Genomic DNA, 14,989 nt, shown 5'->3' on the forward strand with positions numbered 1-14,989 from the left:
GTGGGTGACAAGTAGCAACAAACAGAGAAACCAAAGAAATGTCAAGGTGATTCAAATATACAAATCATGCTCCAGTCGGGGCTTTGATGAGAATATGTTTTCATATAATTTTTTGCGAGATCACCCCCACCTATACGTGACTATGGGCCAAAATTTGCAACTCATCAAAGTCAATTCTTTTAGCATTTGTATAAATACAATCAGTACAAATAAGCTTTTGATGATGGTGTATTTTAAAAAACTGACCAGAGGCCAAACTTATTTTCTGGCCCCTGTCTTAAGGAGACTCTCACACAGAAACATACTGCCTGCAGTGTGAAAGTAGTCAGCCCAAACAAGGCTGTCTGTGTTTGTGGAGGGTCAATCAGAGAAACTGTCTGCCTGGGCTAGTTGCCCAAGCTTGAGACCTCTTCCTGGGGCTAGACAGGGCCACATGCCCCCCACATTGCCTCTTCTCTCCAAATCACCTCCCTTGTCTTCTCCTTGCTTCTTTGCCCAGATAGATAGTTACTCAGGAGGGGCTGGAGCAATCAGGCATGCCAAAGCAATCTGTTCACCTTGTGCCCTGCCATCACAGGGCATGACCAAGGTTAAATGGTGGCATTTTGCAAAGGACATAAAGATGAAGAAGACTCTGCAGAGGAGATGAGCCATGATAATGCTGTGTTTTGGGCGACGGGAGGGCTTTGCACCCAGGATCACCAGCTGATTAGAGAGACAGGGCTCCAGAGAAATGGAGGTGGTCGATGAATCATTTATACGGAGAGGCTGGCACGGAGTGTGTTTGTGTGTCTGTGTCATTAGGGAGGTTGATGAGCAGGAAACACACAAGCATGCAAACATTGTCACTTTTTACTGGCGAGGGAGAGACGTAAATGGACATACCTGTGAAAACAAACACACAAAGTAAACACTTTCCAGATTTCTTAGCACTATCAAGTTAAGTGATGGTTGCCCTGCAGTCAAAATATATTATTTGCTGTTCTTTATTAACAAAACACAGTTAATCACAGTTTTCCTTGACCTGTTGCTGCATGGCTGCATGAAATGTGTATGTTTGCAGGTGTCTGAAAACAAGAGAATCTCACAAAGATGTGCCTGTGCCATAGGCAAGAACACTTAGTTCAATCTAATAGTGCTTTAATGGGTTCCCCTCTGTATGCAGCTTTGATTGAGCGTTTAGGCTTTTAAATTAATCAGCCAGGCCATTTGTTAGATCAGATGCCTCTTGAACAAATACCAAGATGAGAAAAAGAAGTGATGTCATGTCATGCCATTGTGTTCTCTGGTGCTATTATTCCAAAGAGAAACTATGTTGTCAAACAGATTCTTTTTAAAAACAGTAGGAAGGTTCCCTGAAGTGAGCCCCTTTAGTAAACAGTTATCTCCCTAATGTTGTGCTCAATCGAGTCTAATAAGTAGGAGCCAAACCCCAAATCCTTTGGCTCACTCAGACAAAAGCATAAATTATTAAAAGCCTCAGAGACAGGCTTTGTTATATCTGCATATAATTAGATTAATAGAAAGATTTATAACTGTCAGTTTTGTATATTGAATATAAATGAGCTTAGAAATTTTTTATGTTGCATATGTTAATATACGTTAACAGTCAAATTCAGGATTGAGTGTATGCAGGTAAGGTAAGGTAAAATTGTGTGCATTGGTGAGTTTGTTTAGGGAGACCATTTCTTCTGCTGTCAGTTCTGGGTGAGAAGAGAAGGAGGGTGGAAGTCACTGGTGCCCAGAGAGTTGCTGGGCAGAGCTTCACAACAGCCTTTAGTCTATTTTCCAAGATAAAAGCAACTATATTATACGATTCCTATTCGGACTCATGAAAAAAGTGAAATAAGTAAAATTTCATATTTATATGACAAAATGTATGTAAATTATATATATATATTCCCTAAAGTCTTCATGGTACATTTGATGATATTCTATACCATATTTATTACAGTTTTCACTATATAAACCTATGCAAATGCATTTTTTTTTCATGCATTTATTCTTTCACCTTTATCAACATTTTTAACCCCTTATGTGCTGTTTTTGTCTCTCTAGGTTACCTGTATGTCACCTGTCTCATCCAAAACTGTTCAGACAAAATGGTGACAGCTCAATTCCTTGGCAAAATTGACTACAACTCATTGTTGGTGCAAGATGACTACATTTTTGTCAAGGTAAACGTGGAAAATTAAGTGGTAACTTGTTGAAAAGGCACTAATTAATGTCCTCACATCTTGTAAGATGAATTGTGAATAAATTCAACTACTGTAATTGCACTATTTTAAGGGTCTGTAATATGCCTAAGTAAATTTAGATGTTTTCTTTTCCAAGCCATTAGATTTCATGGCAGAGGACATCCAAAGGCCAATTTAAAGAACTGATTGCTGCAGGACTTTGGTTTGTTAATGTTGTGTGAGAGCTGAGGCTGACAGTCGCACTTCAGTTTGAAGGACTAAAATGATTGTATGTTCACTCTTTCCGAGGTCTGCCAAGCAAACAACTGAATTTTTAGAGCCAGAATGTAAATTTACAATAGTGAGTTACTTCACCTTATTTTATGGGCATAATTACTGACCCATGGAGGGTTCTGGGGGGGACATTTTAATAAAGTGCATATCTTTTTGCTGTGGGAGGGAGCTGGTCAATCTGGGGGTCAGGGCCAGTCCGAACATGCATGCAGGCTCTGCACAGGTTTCAAACCACTATACTGTGCCTCCCAGGATTCAATGAATTCATCTCAAACTGTAAACCATAAATATATGTAACAATTCCACTTAAGTTGACAACCCAATATACTGTGTGACAATTTCGTGCATGTGCCATCGTAGTACTTTGTGCCTCGCAGCATTTGGACATTTCATTCTGGAAAATGTGTTTATTTCAAAATGTTTCTGCTGATGCCGCATCTTTATTGCAGCAGCTGCAGAAGCCTCTCAGCTCTCTACTGCAGTGAAGTTAAAACAGTCATAGAGGACCCCCAAGGGCAACAGTTGACTTCTACAGCACTTATCTGATCGCATAGTGCAATTATGCATGTGTCAAAAGTAAACCCATATGAGCCACATACTTCAGAAAGCTGGACATCTCTCACAGACTCCAGAGGTCGGACGCATAATCTCCTCCTCTTTGGCAGTTTTATAATCCACAACTTCTAAATTTAGAAACTTCATGTGTGATATTTTCTTGTCAGTATGAGTTTGTGGGATCGGGGAGTTGCTGTCTTCTGTCAGTTTGGATTCCTTCAGTGTCAGCCTTTTTTTTTTACCTGGAGCCAAATTATTCCAAAAATATCCATCTCATCCACAAGATCATCTGGTTGTTGACTATGTGGTACGAGACACACTGTTATGCAACTTTTCCATCCCGGATGCACTTCTTTGACTTGAAACGTATCTGTAGCCCACCACCATGCAGAAAGATGGTGGAGTACTTGACCTCGTTCTCACCCAAATGTGGCCACAGTCATACTTAGTCATACTCAGACCACTTTTTCATCCGCGCAGCTGATCTGAACTCCATGCTCTGGTTTCAACATTTCTCCCACCCACATTTCCTCACTGCTCTCCTCAGCTGCACCTTCTATTAGCACTTTCTCTTCATTCCCCCAGTGATCTCACAGACTATTTGCACAACTCTGACCTCATAACTCCATCCTCCATCTTGTGCCAACAATGGCCATAAAGTTGTGTACCAATTTCAAAAATGGTGCGGTGCTGGTTACACTGTTGACCTAACCCTAACCCGCTGTCAGTCACTCCAACCCTTCTTTTCATCCCATCCACCTTTCTTTTTTTTTTTTTACAAAGGTAGGATTTGCACTAGCAGGGAGACTCTGCAGTTATTTTCCACCATCAACACCTTAGTCATTCCTCAACTGCCCCCACAAACCATCCCAGGAGGTATCTATGCCCCTTCATTGAAAAGGTAGTGACCATGAGCTGAACCTCTCAGCTGTAAGTAGCATCTTCTGGTTAACAGTACACCTCTCTTTACATCTCTTTCTTCTTTGTCACCTGGTCGGTACCACCTCCCTCATTCAGTCTTCGAGCTGAATTCTGCCACATCTATCCAGATTTTCTGGCTCTGCACCTGTTTACTTGAAATCGACCATGAAGTCTTACACTTTTACTCTCTCCAGCCCCTTTTCTGGCCTTGACTGTGCTCAAGCAAGCTCCCAAAGGCTAACAGAGTGGATAATCGCTACCTATCTTTAATAATGTCTTGAGACTCAGCCTCATTTTCTGTGTACTCCCTTACCTCTTCTCACCCTTGACATTATCACTGAAGCTTAGTGACGTCTCTAAGTCACTGGGAAAAGCACCTGCCATATGTAATGCTATCTAATTTAATGAACATACAACATCAAGGATGGGTTATGACCTGGGACTGCTGCTAAACTCTGTTTGAATTGTTTCTCAGACAATTTATGATCCAAAGGATTGGTGGATTAAGAGCAGTAAAAATGCCTTGAAAACCAGTGATTGTCATGGATTTTTAGCTTTTTACTCTGATAACTTAAGATCCAGACATCTGATGAGTAAAATGTCTCACTTAGTATGTATGTGAGTATGTGGTTGAAATTGATCAAGTGGGCAGAAGTGAATTTTGGGCATATGGGATGTGATTTCATTGACATGTGAGCAAATGAAATGGACCATTAATAGATCTGAGTTGTTGAAACATTTGGCAAGACAATATAAATGTGAAAAAGTTGAATATAACTTTAAACACAAAATATGAAAGCTCAGTTCAGTTTGTTGTTTACGTATTCAGAGAGAGAAGGCTTGAGGGTGCATTTTGTTGCTTATGGAGATAAATTTGTGCCAGTTCACACATTTATTTCTGCTTTTCAAAAAGCCAGCCTGCTCCTTGAAATTGAGGGTTTTACAACACACAAAGGAAGATGAAATCTCAAAATAGCTGATAAAGCCTTCACTTTCGCAGTGAAAATCTGCAGGACTAAACATTTTTGCAGGTTCTCAGCACAACATAAAAAAAATAAAGCTTTGTGAGGAATTGAACATATGACAGATAGGTCAGAATCAATTTTAGTTATGTCTTCAAAAAGTTGTATTATACTTTAATTTAAATTAATACTATTGAGCTAAACCATAAAATTTTCTGTAGGTTTCTTAAGGCAACACCCCCAGCTCTCATATTATTTACTTTCATTCAGCAATTTCACATATTGTGTTGCATCCGTCAGTGCATCTATTTGAAGTGGTGTGTTTACAGGCATAACTGGGACTGCAGCTTTTTGCCTGTTACACTGATAAACCCCGCTGCTCAGATAACACACAAGAGGAAAATAATTATTGTTCAGGACAATGCGAAGAATGAATTTTACTCTTTATACTCTGAACTGAGAGTATAAAGTTACTACATTGAGATACAGACATATCTCAGATCTAAGAAAAACTTGAAAGCAGAAAATCAAAGAACATTTTTTTTCACCTTTAGTTTTTTTTTTTGTCTTTAGTCCATATTTTACATTTGACACTGTACACTTACACGTTATATGTGTGACCTTGACTACCAGAAACCATTTCAGTGTGGTGAATGTAGCATCGTAATCTTCAATGTACAACTCTGAAAACAAGTTAGGGAGAAAATCAGAAGAGAATGTTGTGACAACACAATGTGACCTGGTATTCTAAAATCAAAGCTATGGAACTTTGTAGTTCTAAGAGAGGTGAGCATTTTCTTCAGTCAGTAGTTTCACTGCCTCTACAAACAGAAACCACAACTTGGACCTCAGTGGGAAACTACAACAGGAACAAATTTCTCTGTGGAAAAATGCCATCCAGCTTGACCCCTGCACTAGTGACAAGACCCCATCTGCTCAGACTGAGGAAGTGGAAAAGATCAGCCTCTATCTGCAGAAGCTGCAAGCACAGCTGCTGCAGCAGCCCAGGAGCCTGATAACTCCTGCCAAGGAGAAGAAGGACCCATCAAAATACCACTGGTACAGAACTCACAGGGGCCAAGCCCAGCAGAAAGACCTGCAACAGCCAGAGCTAAGAGGAGAGGCCTGTGATATGAAGGTAGAACTTCAGAGAAAGACCATCACTCTGCAAGAAGCTCAATTAAAAGATCCGCTCAGAATAGACCCATTCAAGACCAAAGAAGAAGCCTGGGAGGAGATGCCAAAACGGAAGGCCTCATTCTGAAATGGTCTGAAAATCCAAGCAAATGAAAAATCAGGTGGGGGCGGGTTGATATGAGCACAGACAAGCCTGAAGGCTGCTTTTCTACTGACCTCAGACTGCTGGGCTGTATGTGGGCCTCTCTCCTGCACAGTCCTGGTCTTCACTAGAGGATTTTGCACCACATAAAAACATCTCTCTCCCTCCTCTCTCTCTTCTCTCACACATCCTCTCTCCTTTCTAATGCCTAACCCTTCCCCCTACCTCATCCTCCACCCCTACCCATAACCCCCCAACCAGCTGGACAGTTTCTTGCTTCTTGTGGGAATTTCTCAGCAATTTCCTCTTATTGCATAAAAAAGAAAATGTGTACTGTTTCATCTGTGCTGTAGTTGATCATATCTGAATAGTGAAGGAAGTGGTGGTGATGCCTGTTTTTTATGATTTAGGTATGATTAAGGTTGTTTTATCAGAAATCTGAAGAATTTGATTATTTCCTGCTCATGACACAAAGAGCTCTAGACGTGACAAACATAACAACCAAATCATATGTTCTTATTGTGGTCATATTTTGTCAATATTCATTACATGGACCATCAATGAATGAAATGATTAACAAAGAGTCAGCTTCCCTCCAGACTCTGACCAGATCAGACTGACCAGATGTTCATGCCCATAATGTGGATGGGCTTTTCTACTGACACTCGCTGCTAGTATCGACTTCATGACCTCAAAAGAGGTAGTTTAAGTGCAGTGAGAAGTCCAAGGAGCAAGAGCAGGATTGTTTAAAAAAAAAAAATATATATATATACAGTATATATATATATATATATATATATATATATATATATATATAGAAAACAATCACAAAGCTGTGGACAGAGCTGTGCAGCTTCAGTGTTCTGTTTATGAGGTTATGAATAAGTGACTGAGGGGAGGCAGAGATGTGATTTTAATGAGAACACAATAAACCTTTTTCTAGTTTTATCTCAGAATGCATTCAGTTACAGCCCAATCTAATATACAGGGTGCCAAACTTAAATCAGACTTAAATCAATTTTCATTGATAAATTAGATCCATCGAATATCATTACACATGAGCCTGAAACCAAGAAGGGCCAAACCTGATAGAAAGAAGGTGAGGCATCAGGAGGGAGGGAAAGGGGGTTGCATTTAGCTCAGACAAGCCAAAAGTTTTTACGACTCAAAAAATGAATAAATAAATACAATAAATCACTTTTTCATCACTGTGCAGTGATGTGCAATCCACAGTAGTCACATAATAAAAAGCAAGCACTGAATACAAAGTATTCACTCAGGATGTGATTCAATCAGCTCCCATTTAAGTCTCTGTCAGTCATTGTCATCTTCTTCCTCCCAACCTCCTCTACTAAAATGTAGCCTGAGCTGTTTAGGTATTCCGGCTGAACATCTCTTAAGCACGCTGATCAGCTACCTCAGCAGGGGGCCCAGCATTATTCAGCCCTTTAGCCACAGGCCACAGTTATGTGCGCCGCATGCCAAGGTCTGTGCAGGGGGGAGGTTTCATTGCATTTAACTTCCAGCACAATGTGAGGCACCAAAAACAGATGGTGAACTCTGCTCCTTCCTCCAATGATTGCACAGTGATTGATGTGTTGACTGGCTCATCCTGTCACAAGAATTTTCTCCTCTGTCTGCAAACTAAGAAAAACTTAAGACTGTCTTGTGGCACGTCCACACCTGTCAACATGTTCCATCCTGCGCTAAGGTCTCGAGTTTGACCACACCCATCTGTGAATTCTACCTTTATTTTCATAACTGAAATTTTCAAGTTGTGATTTTGAAGAGTCCCCAGAACACAGAACACCAACCAAACTACTAAAAGACAAAGACTTATTGGGACTTGGGGACATTTGGGGTCCTCATGCAGATTTATGCAGATTCATGCAGCTGAGATGGTCTCGCTACTAAATATCTGTATGACTCCATTCTTCTTAAAACCACAAATACATTTTATATCCTCCTTTCACCATCATTAGCAGGTATACCCTGTTGTATTAGTGCTGATAAACTGGCTTATAAAATTTTCAGATTTTTTTTTATTTTCTGTTCAGACTGAGGACTCACAACTGTAAGTCGACTGTCATCACCTGCATTTAACAGCACATACACATAGAAGTAGAGAAGGAAGAGTCAGCTATTAACCACTGTGCGTTAATAGCTGACCACATGTGAACTGATGAAAACAGATCTCTCATAGCTTATCTCTCTTACCTTCACACTATATATAAAGCTTGAAATAGACTCCAAGTGTAAAAGGTGTTTTGTTTTTTTATTTTGGCCTTGGTTGATACTCTAAAAGCTCCGTTTTGCGACTTAGGGACGTTTGGGGTCTTCATGCAGATTTATGCAGATATGATCTGAGGTTTATTTTCTGTCTTTATGCCAGGTCACCACAGGGAATCGTACCAAGCACTACGTGTCCTATCGACGCAACGAGTTTGTCCAAATGAAGTTTCCCAAATATGCCCTCCCAAAGGTAAAGTTTGACTCTTGTTTTTGCAAATCACTCTACTTCTTCCAAATAAAGAACATGTAAAATACATTAAGCTAAAAGCGACACACTTGGTTGACAAACTAAACTGTTTGGGGTTTTAAAACAATGATAGGTGTATTCCCCAAAACATTGAAAACATGAATGTGTTTCTTGTTTCAAGAAGAAAACACCACCTAGTTCAGTTCCTCATTTGACATCCAAAAGCACACAAACAGGTGTTACTAGAAAAAAAACAAAAAAACGGGTTGTTGTTGTATTAAAAGAATCATTTAAAAACTTGAACCTATAATTTGTATTGGATATCAAAACTGAGAGAAGAGTTACTGTGCACTGTCAGAGTTCCTTTTATTCATACTGGCTGTAAAAAGAGGATTCAGTGAACAAATAATCTTCTAATCTTCTAAACTCAGCTAAAAGGATGCAAAGCCCAGACCCTATTTTGGTTTTGTTGCTGCATGCTGCTTTATCCCGAGCATCCCAAGCAGGGCACACACATATACAACCAGGGAAGGAAGGGTCGCCATTCTGACTGGATATACTGTAATGGATCTGTTGTGTCTGGTGCTCCAATAATTGTCAAAGCCTTCATGTGAGACGCTTCAAATGGTGATTGTGTTTTGATAAACCTGTTTCGTGGCTGCAGCCAACTCCCTTGTGCTGAAGCTCCGTGTGGCAGTTAGTCTAACAGCAGGTGGCCAGTCTGTTTAAGCTGTCTATTTTCTCTGAAAGGGATCAGAACATTTCCAGTGTTCATCCACTCTCCGTCTTATAGTTTTGGAAGTGGCAAAATGTGTGCAGTTGCCGATACAAGGATTCAAGTTTTCTGAGTTGAGAGTAAAGGATTTAGGATAGCAAGTCAAACCTATTTGTAGCAAGAAAATAAAAAACAAAATAACAGAAAAATTTAAATAATCTAGTTATAATCTGTAGGCCTTTTCTGCCCGGCTTTTATAAACACCCTTCAAATACTTCAGGTAATGCAGATAATGTTCGCGGACATTTGATTTTTTTTTTTATTGTTATTATTATTGTTTTATTTATTTATTTATTCATATTTAGACATTTCTGCTCAGTGTGAGGATTCATACAAAATGGCTAGTTAGTTTTGAGAGCTTCTAAAAGCTGGTTGACCCCGTCTTTAGTTTTTCTTTCCGTTCAATCTTAGTAGACACACAGCTGTAAGGCACAGCATCATCAGAGCACACGCACAGACAGAGGGATACAGTCATTGTGTGTTTTTAAAGTTATCCTCAAGCTTTACTTTGCTCTCAGAAGAAGGTGTTGCTGTGATGTTTCCAATTTAACAGGAGAACAGCAAGAGAATAGGTAAAACTTTCACCTGGGTGTTGTGTTAAGATGAAAGCTGATAAGATCTTGACTTGAAGCTGATGAACACTGCCAAAATATTGATTGTATCATTTTCCATTTCATGTTAGATGTCCATACAGCATCTGTGCTCCAATTAATGCCTGGCCTGCTACATGTTGATGTGCATTAAATATTCACAACTGCACATTGATTCAGTGGTATCCGGTGTCACTGACAGGCTCAGCTACACGCTGGCAACGTCTCCTGTCAGTGTCTGGCACTGGGCTGTTTGTCACTGAGAGAGATTGAACGGTGCTGAGTCCACAGAGATGTCTAGTGTATTTTTCTGCTTTAAACTAAATAAAGAAAACTTTTAAGACAATCACTGCCACTGACACAGCAGTCAAAGGAGTGTACCAAGTGTATAGGATCTTCACACACACATACGCACACGCTGATGGGAATTGTATCTTGACTCCAGACCACCACTTAGATCTTCTGCCTCGATTGTTTGGCTGCCTCAGCTCAGTATTCAGTGAAGGTGAAAGGGACTGAATTCGCACACAAACACACCGATAAATGCTCACACACACACGTTCTGCTTTGAACAATTACAGTTGATGGGGATCAATTGATTATGTGTGGCAGTAAAGTGCTGGATAAATCAGCTTGTTTATGAAGGTGTGGGTGCTTATTAAAAGGATGCCCTACTTGCTCTCTCTCTGGTCTCCTTCTCTGTCTACATGTGTCCTCTTACATGGGTGAGCAGATAGGTCACACTTTTCAGCTTTTAGGGGGAGGAGGGGAGGAGGAATCTAAGAGATGGGGTTAGAAACAGAAAGCAGGGTGTTGAAGAGAAAGTGTGAGGATGAGAGAGAGAGGGGAGGGTTTCCATGTTTTTTCCACTGTGAATAATTGAAAGGTTGAGGGATGAAAAATGCAGAAACCATCAGAGAAAGCAGCTTGGCTCAGTCCTGAAAGACCCAACCTAAGTTATGGATTAACCACATGCACACTTACAGGTACAAACATGGGTACAGTTTACTGGGCTGTGAAATCACATGTAATAACTATCCCTTTTTGCTTTGTTTCTATCCTTTCATATTGTTTCTCAGGATGCAATCACCTTTCTGTTAAACCAACATTTGGTCAGATAGGATGCTCAAGGGCAATGCAGCAGTGGTTCTTGAAAGAAAGAGAAACTTTGGTGTCACTTTACATAAGGATATCCTTACAAAGGTTTAATATATGGTTTAGAATCAGATAATTAATTTGAATGTTCACACTTTATAAATCATAAATAATAAATCAAAAGTGTATTAGAATTAACAATGCCGCCAGTCAACAGTTCTTGTGACTTCTTTTCAATCACACTTCCTACCAGTCAAATCTCCTCCTGAAATCAGAAACACGAAGGGATGTCATAATAATGTAGTGAGGAGTTCACAAAATAAAGGAACCCCCTTGCCTTCTAGCTGGAGTGCTGTCCCTAAGAAGATACCAACTAGCAAAAAAGCGTTTCCAAGTTAATGCTCATCTGTTTGTAACAATCTGACAGCACATATCAACTCAACATGTGATTATATGGAGGACTTCTACCACCAAGGTATGATAGTGTGCTTATATAGAATTAATCTGGTCATCTGATGTGATGTGGTTTTGTATCGCTGCAGCTATAACAAAAGCAAGTTTGCTTTTGTATAGCAAGAGTAAGAGTAATATAGCAGAGCAAGAGTAATATAGCAAGAGTAACAGGGTGTCTTGTCATGGATGCCACAGAGGGAGCCGCTGTGCTCCAAACAATGCCTTGCTGAATTTTGAAGATTTTAAACTGAAGTTGAATTGTCCAGCACCATGATTTGGGACTTAGCTTTGCTTTCATCAATGTCTTTTTAGGATATTGTCATTCAGTAGAAGGTAGGTGACTAATCTAAAACACCCTTAACTGAAGGATTAAAATTAATCTGTTACACATTGTCTTCAAATACAGAAAACCTGAAGAGCCTCAGAACTTAATCCAGCAGAGCCCTAATCATAACAGACACTGAAAGCATATTTGTGACCACAGGGAGTTTAGTAGGAAACTTCCTATCTTCCCCCAGAATGTTGTGCAGGCCAGATCAGCGAGGTGAGGAGGAGGTTACAGGTTATTGGTGCCAAAGGACAGTCAAGATATCACTTCCGTTGGGGTGTTCATTAAAAACACAAACAATTCTACTCATTTGAGAAATTAGCTTTAACACATTTTATAAGCCTCTGTGCACAGGTCCACATTTTTCCAAAAGGTTAACACACCTTTCCTGCCCAATGTAATTCAGAAGTTTTCAGCTGTCAAGCTGCATCACTGTAAGGTTGAGAGGGTCAGTTTGAGCTCTGTGTTTGCAGAATCTACCAAACTCGAAAAAATTATAATTGGCATCAAAGATGTTTAGCTTCATCAGTTCATAAAAATGTTCCCAATCAGTTTAAGGCTCTTGACACCTGAATTATTAGCACTTTGCAATGCCATTTTAGAAAATAAGGACATTTTGATTTTAAGGTTATACAGTAATTACGAAGAGGATTAATCTTTAGGAAGCTCAATGTAACCACAAGCCAGTCAACTTCTGAAAAGTCAAATGTGTGGGCCAACTGTATCACAGTATCATAGAATTCACTGTGAAAAATGTCCAAGGGGCATGTTGAGGATTTTAATATGATTAATGGGATCTGTTGAGTGTGAAAGGAAATGAGCTCAATACTGCTGAGAGAGGGCAAGCACACTGAAGAGGCTGTTATAGCACAGATGACTGCCAGGGGAAATCTGGCATCACATGTTGTCCATCTTTTTTAATTAAAGGAGAAGGTGTTCCTCACACCATTCTGGCCAAGTCTGGGTAAAGATGGAGTAAGATCTATTTGTGACAAGCTTGGGAAGTGGGCTCTGTAGCTGTATAAGCTTCCATCAGGAATATGAGAAATGACAAAAGTGACCCAGATAGCTAAATGAAACTTCAGCCCCAACGTATGCCCAAGCCTGGCTCATCTGTTCAATATTAACTGACAACCAGAAGTTTTTCTTTTTTTTGTCTTTGAGCCAGACTTTCCATATGTCCATATGTTGAAATAAAATCTGACAATGTTGATGTATTATGGCATTTGTCATAACTGATCTTCAAAATAATCCTGCATGAATATAATTCAACTGAGAGCTGCTCTCTACTCTGCCATGTCAATCACACACTAGCCACACCCCAATGCATAAATACATTGCATAAATACAATCTGACTACTTTTTGAAACCAGTGAAGTCGCCCCCGATGGTAAAAAGACAGAATGAAAGCTGAAGGCTCTTCAGCATTAGTTTAATTAACAAACCTTGACCTTGACTTATAATGGCAGTCTGTGGTTCCAAGAGACCACATTGCCTTTTTCTGTTCGTGCCCCAGATAAGAACTTTTATTAATTTTAGAGATATGTATTAATACTTTTAATAATAATGTCTTGTTAATTTTAGATTTTTCCTGTCTAACTCTGTTTCTCCCTCCATCTGTGCCCACAGGATGTTCAGATAGTGAGTACAGATGAGAACCAGGTCTTCCTTGCCCTTCAGGAGTGGTACCAATCAGATACATACAACCTTTACCAGTCAGACCCCCAGGGGGTCTACTACTCCATTGTCCTGGAAAATGTTCGCAGCACCAAGCAGCCCGAGGAGAATGTCCTCATTGACATCCTGGAGGTGAGATAGGATTGAGACGTTGAACTATCAACCTTACATATATGGAGGACCAAAAAGGACAGAATGAAATACATAAATACATTTTACAAATGTTTCATTAATTCATTACCAGTGCATTTAATGTAAAAATATATCTAATTATTTCACTATTTATGATATTATTTCATGGTCTTGTTTCAGTGCGTCATGAATTAATTTTATCTGTCAAACTCACCCGTCAAAGTCAATGGGTGGGGCTAACGCAAATCGAGTCTAGTCAATTGCTTTGGATTGAAGCAAAGCCTTGAATCTTTCAAAATTTGGCAGCTACAGAGGATGTGCTTCAACTTTCTGTGGAGTTGGTGAGAGACATTTTAGATCTTGCAGAGTATGTGGAAGTGGGACCTGCTGATCCAGAGCATGTAGTGTGTAAAGCAGAGGAATTTATTGACGTTGTTGGCATTATTTCTGCACTTTCCGACCAAGATATTGACCACAAATTTAAAGAAAGTACTCCACCGATTCGCTGGCACCAGGGCTCAGACACAACAACACACAGAAGGACCAGGATGTTTGGCATTTAACATACCAACTGCAGTTTTGGAGCGCCGACTTCTTCCTGGTAAACCAGCTTGTTCGGAGTGTCAATGACGACTGTCAGGAGGCGCATGCAATAAAGCGGTCTGAGGTATTTTCACAAAATTTATGAGTTTTCAGCTTATGAATTGCTGGTCTTGTCCAGATATTACGCCTAGTATAACATTACTCGTTAATGTTTGAGGTTTTTTTTTTGTGCAGAAAGACAGACCTGTATTCAGCTGTCAGTGATGAGGAGTTGGTTCGTGTTGTAAGCTGATGTCCACAAATGACATTCTAACACTGGCTACAAGCTAATGCGTGGTCATCTGAATGCAAGAGGTGTGCGTGTTCCAGGTAATAATACGGCCACAGTGTATAATATAGAATGAGCCAATTGTTATAGAGAAATAATCCCAGGTAGGACGAACATTATACATCGTGGTCATATTCTTAAAAATGTTAGACTAGGTGTAGCTGCAATGCATTGAAAGACTTCAAGGGCTTCAAGGGAAAGGCTTCATTCTAAAGCAATCGATTAGACTCGATTTGCGTTAACACCACCCACTGACTTTGATGGGTGAGTTTGGGTGAGATAAGTGAGATGGATGAGATAAAATTAATTCATGAAACACTGCAACAGGACCATGAAATAATTAATTAAATAGCGAAATAATTATATATATTTACATTAAATGAAATGGATTTATTTCCTAT

At 39.7% G+C, this 14,989-nt stretch overlaps 1 protein-coding gene across 4 annotated transcripts in view; it reads left to right on the plus strand.

Moving 5' to 3' along the window:
• Positions 1–14,989, plus strand: part of sorcs2 (sortilin-related VPS10 domain containing receptor 2) — a 292,041-nt gene that overhangs the window by 245,660 nt on the left and 31,392 nt on the right. For all 4 annotated transcript variants that reach the window (XM_029526352.1, XM_029526354.1, XM_029526353.1 and 1 more), the window contains exons 7-9: positions 2,059–2,177; positions 8,581–8,670; positions 13,538–13,717. In XM_029526352.1, coding sequence (XP_029382212.1) covers positions 2,059–2,177; positions 8,581–8,670; positions 13,538–13,717 — 389 coding nt within the window. The remainder of the gene's footprint in view (positions 1–2,058; positions 2,178–8,580; positions 8,671–13,537; positions 13,718–14,989) is intronic.

This window comes from Echeneis naucrates, chromosome 18 (assembly GCF_900963305.1).
Source record: "Echeneis naucrates chromosome 18, fEcheNa1.1, whole genome shotgun sequence".
NCBI classification, from domain to species: domain Eukaryota; kingdom Metazoa; phylum Chordata; class Actinopteri; order Carangiformes; family Echeneidae; genus Echeneis; species Echeneis naucrates.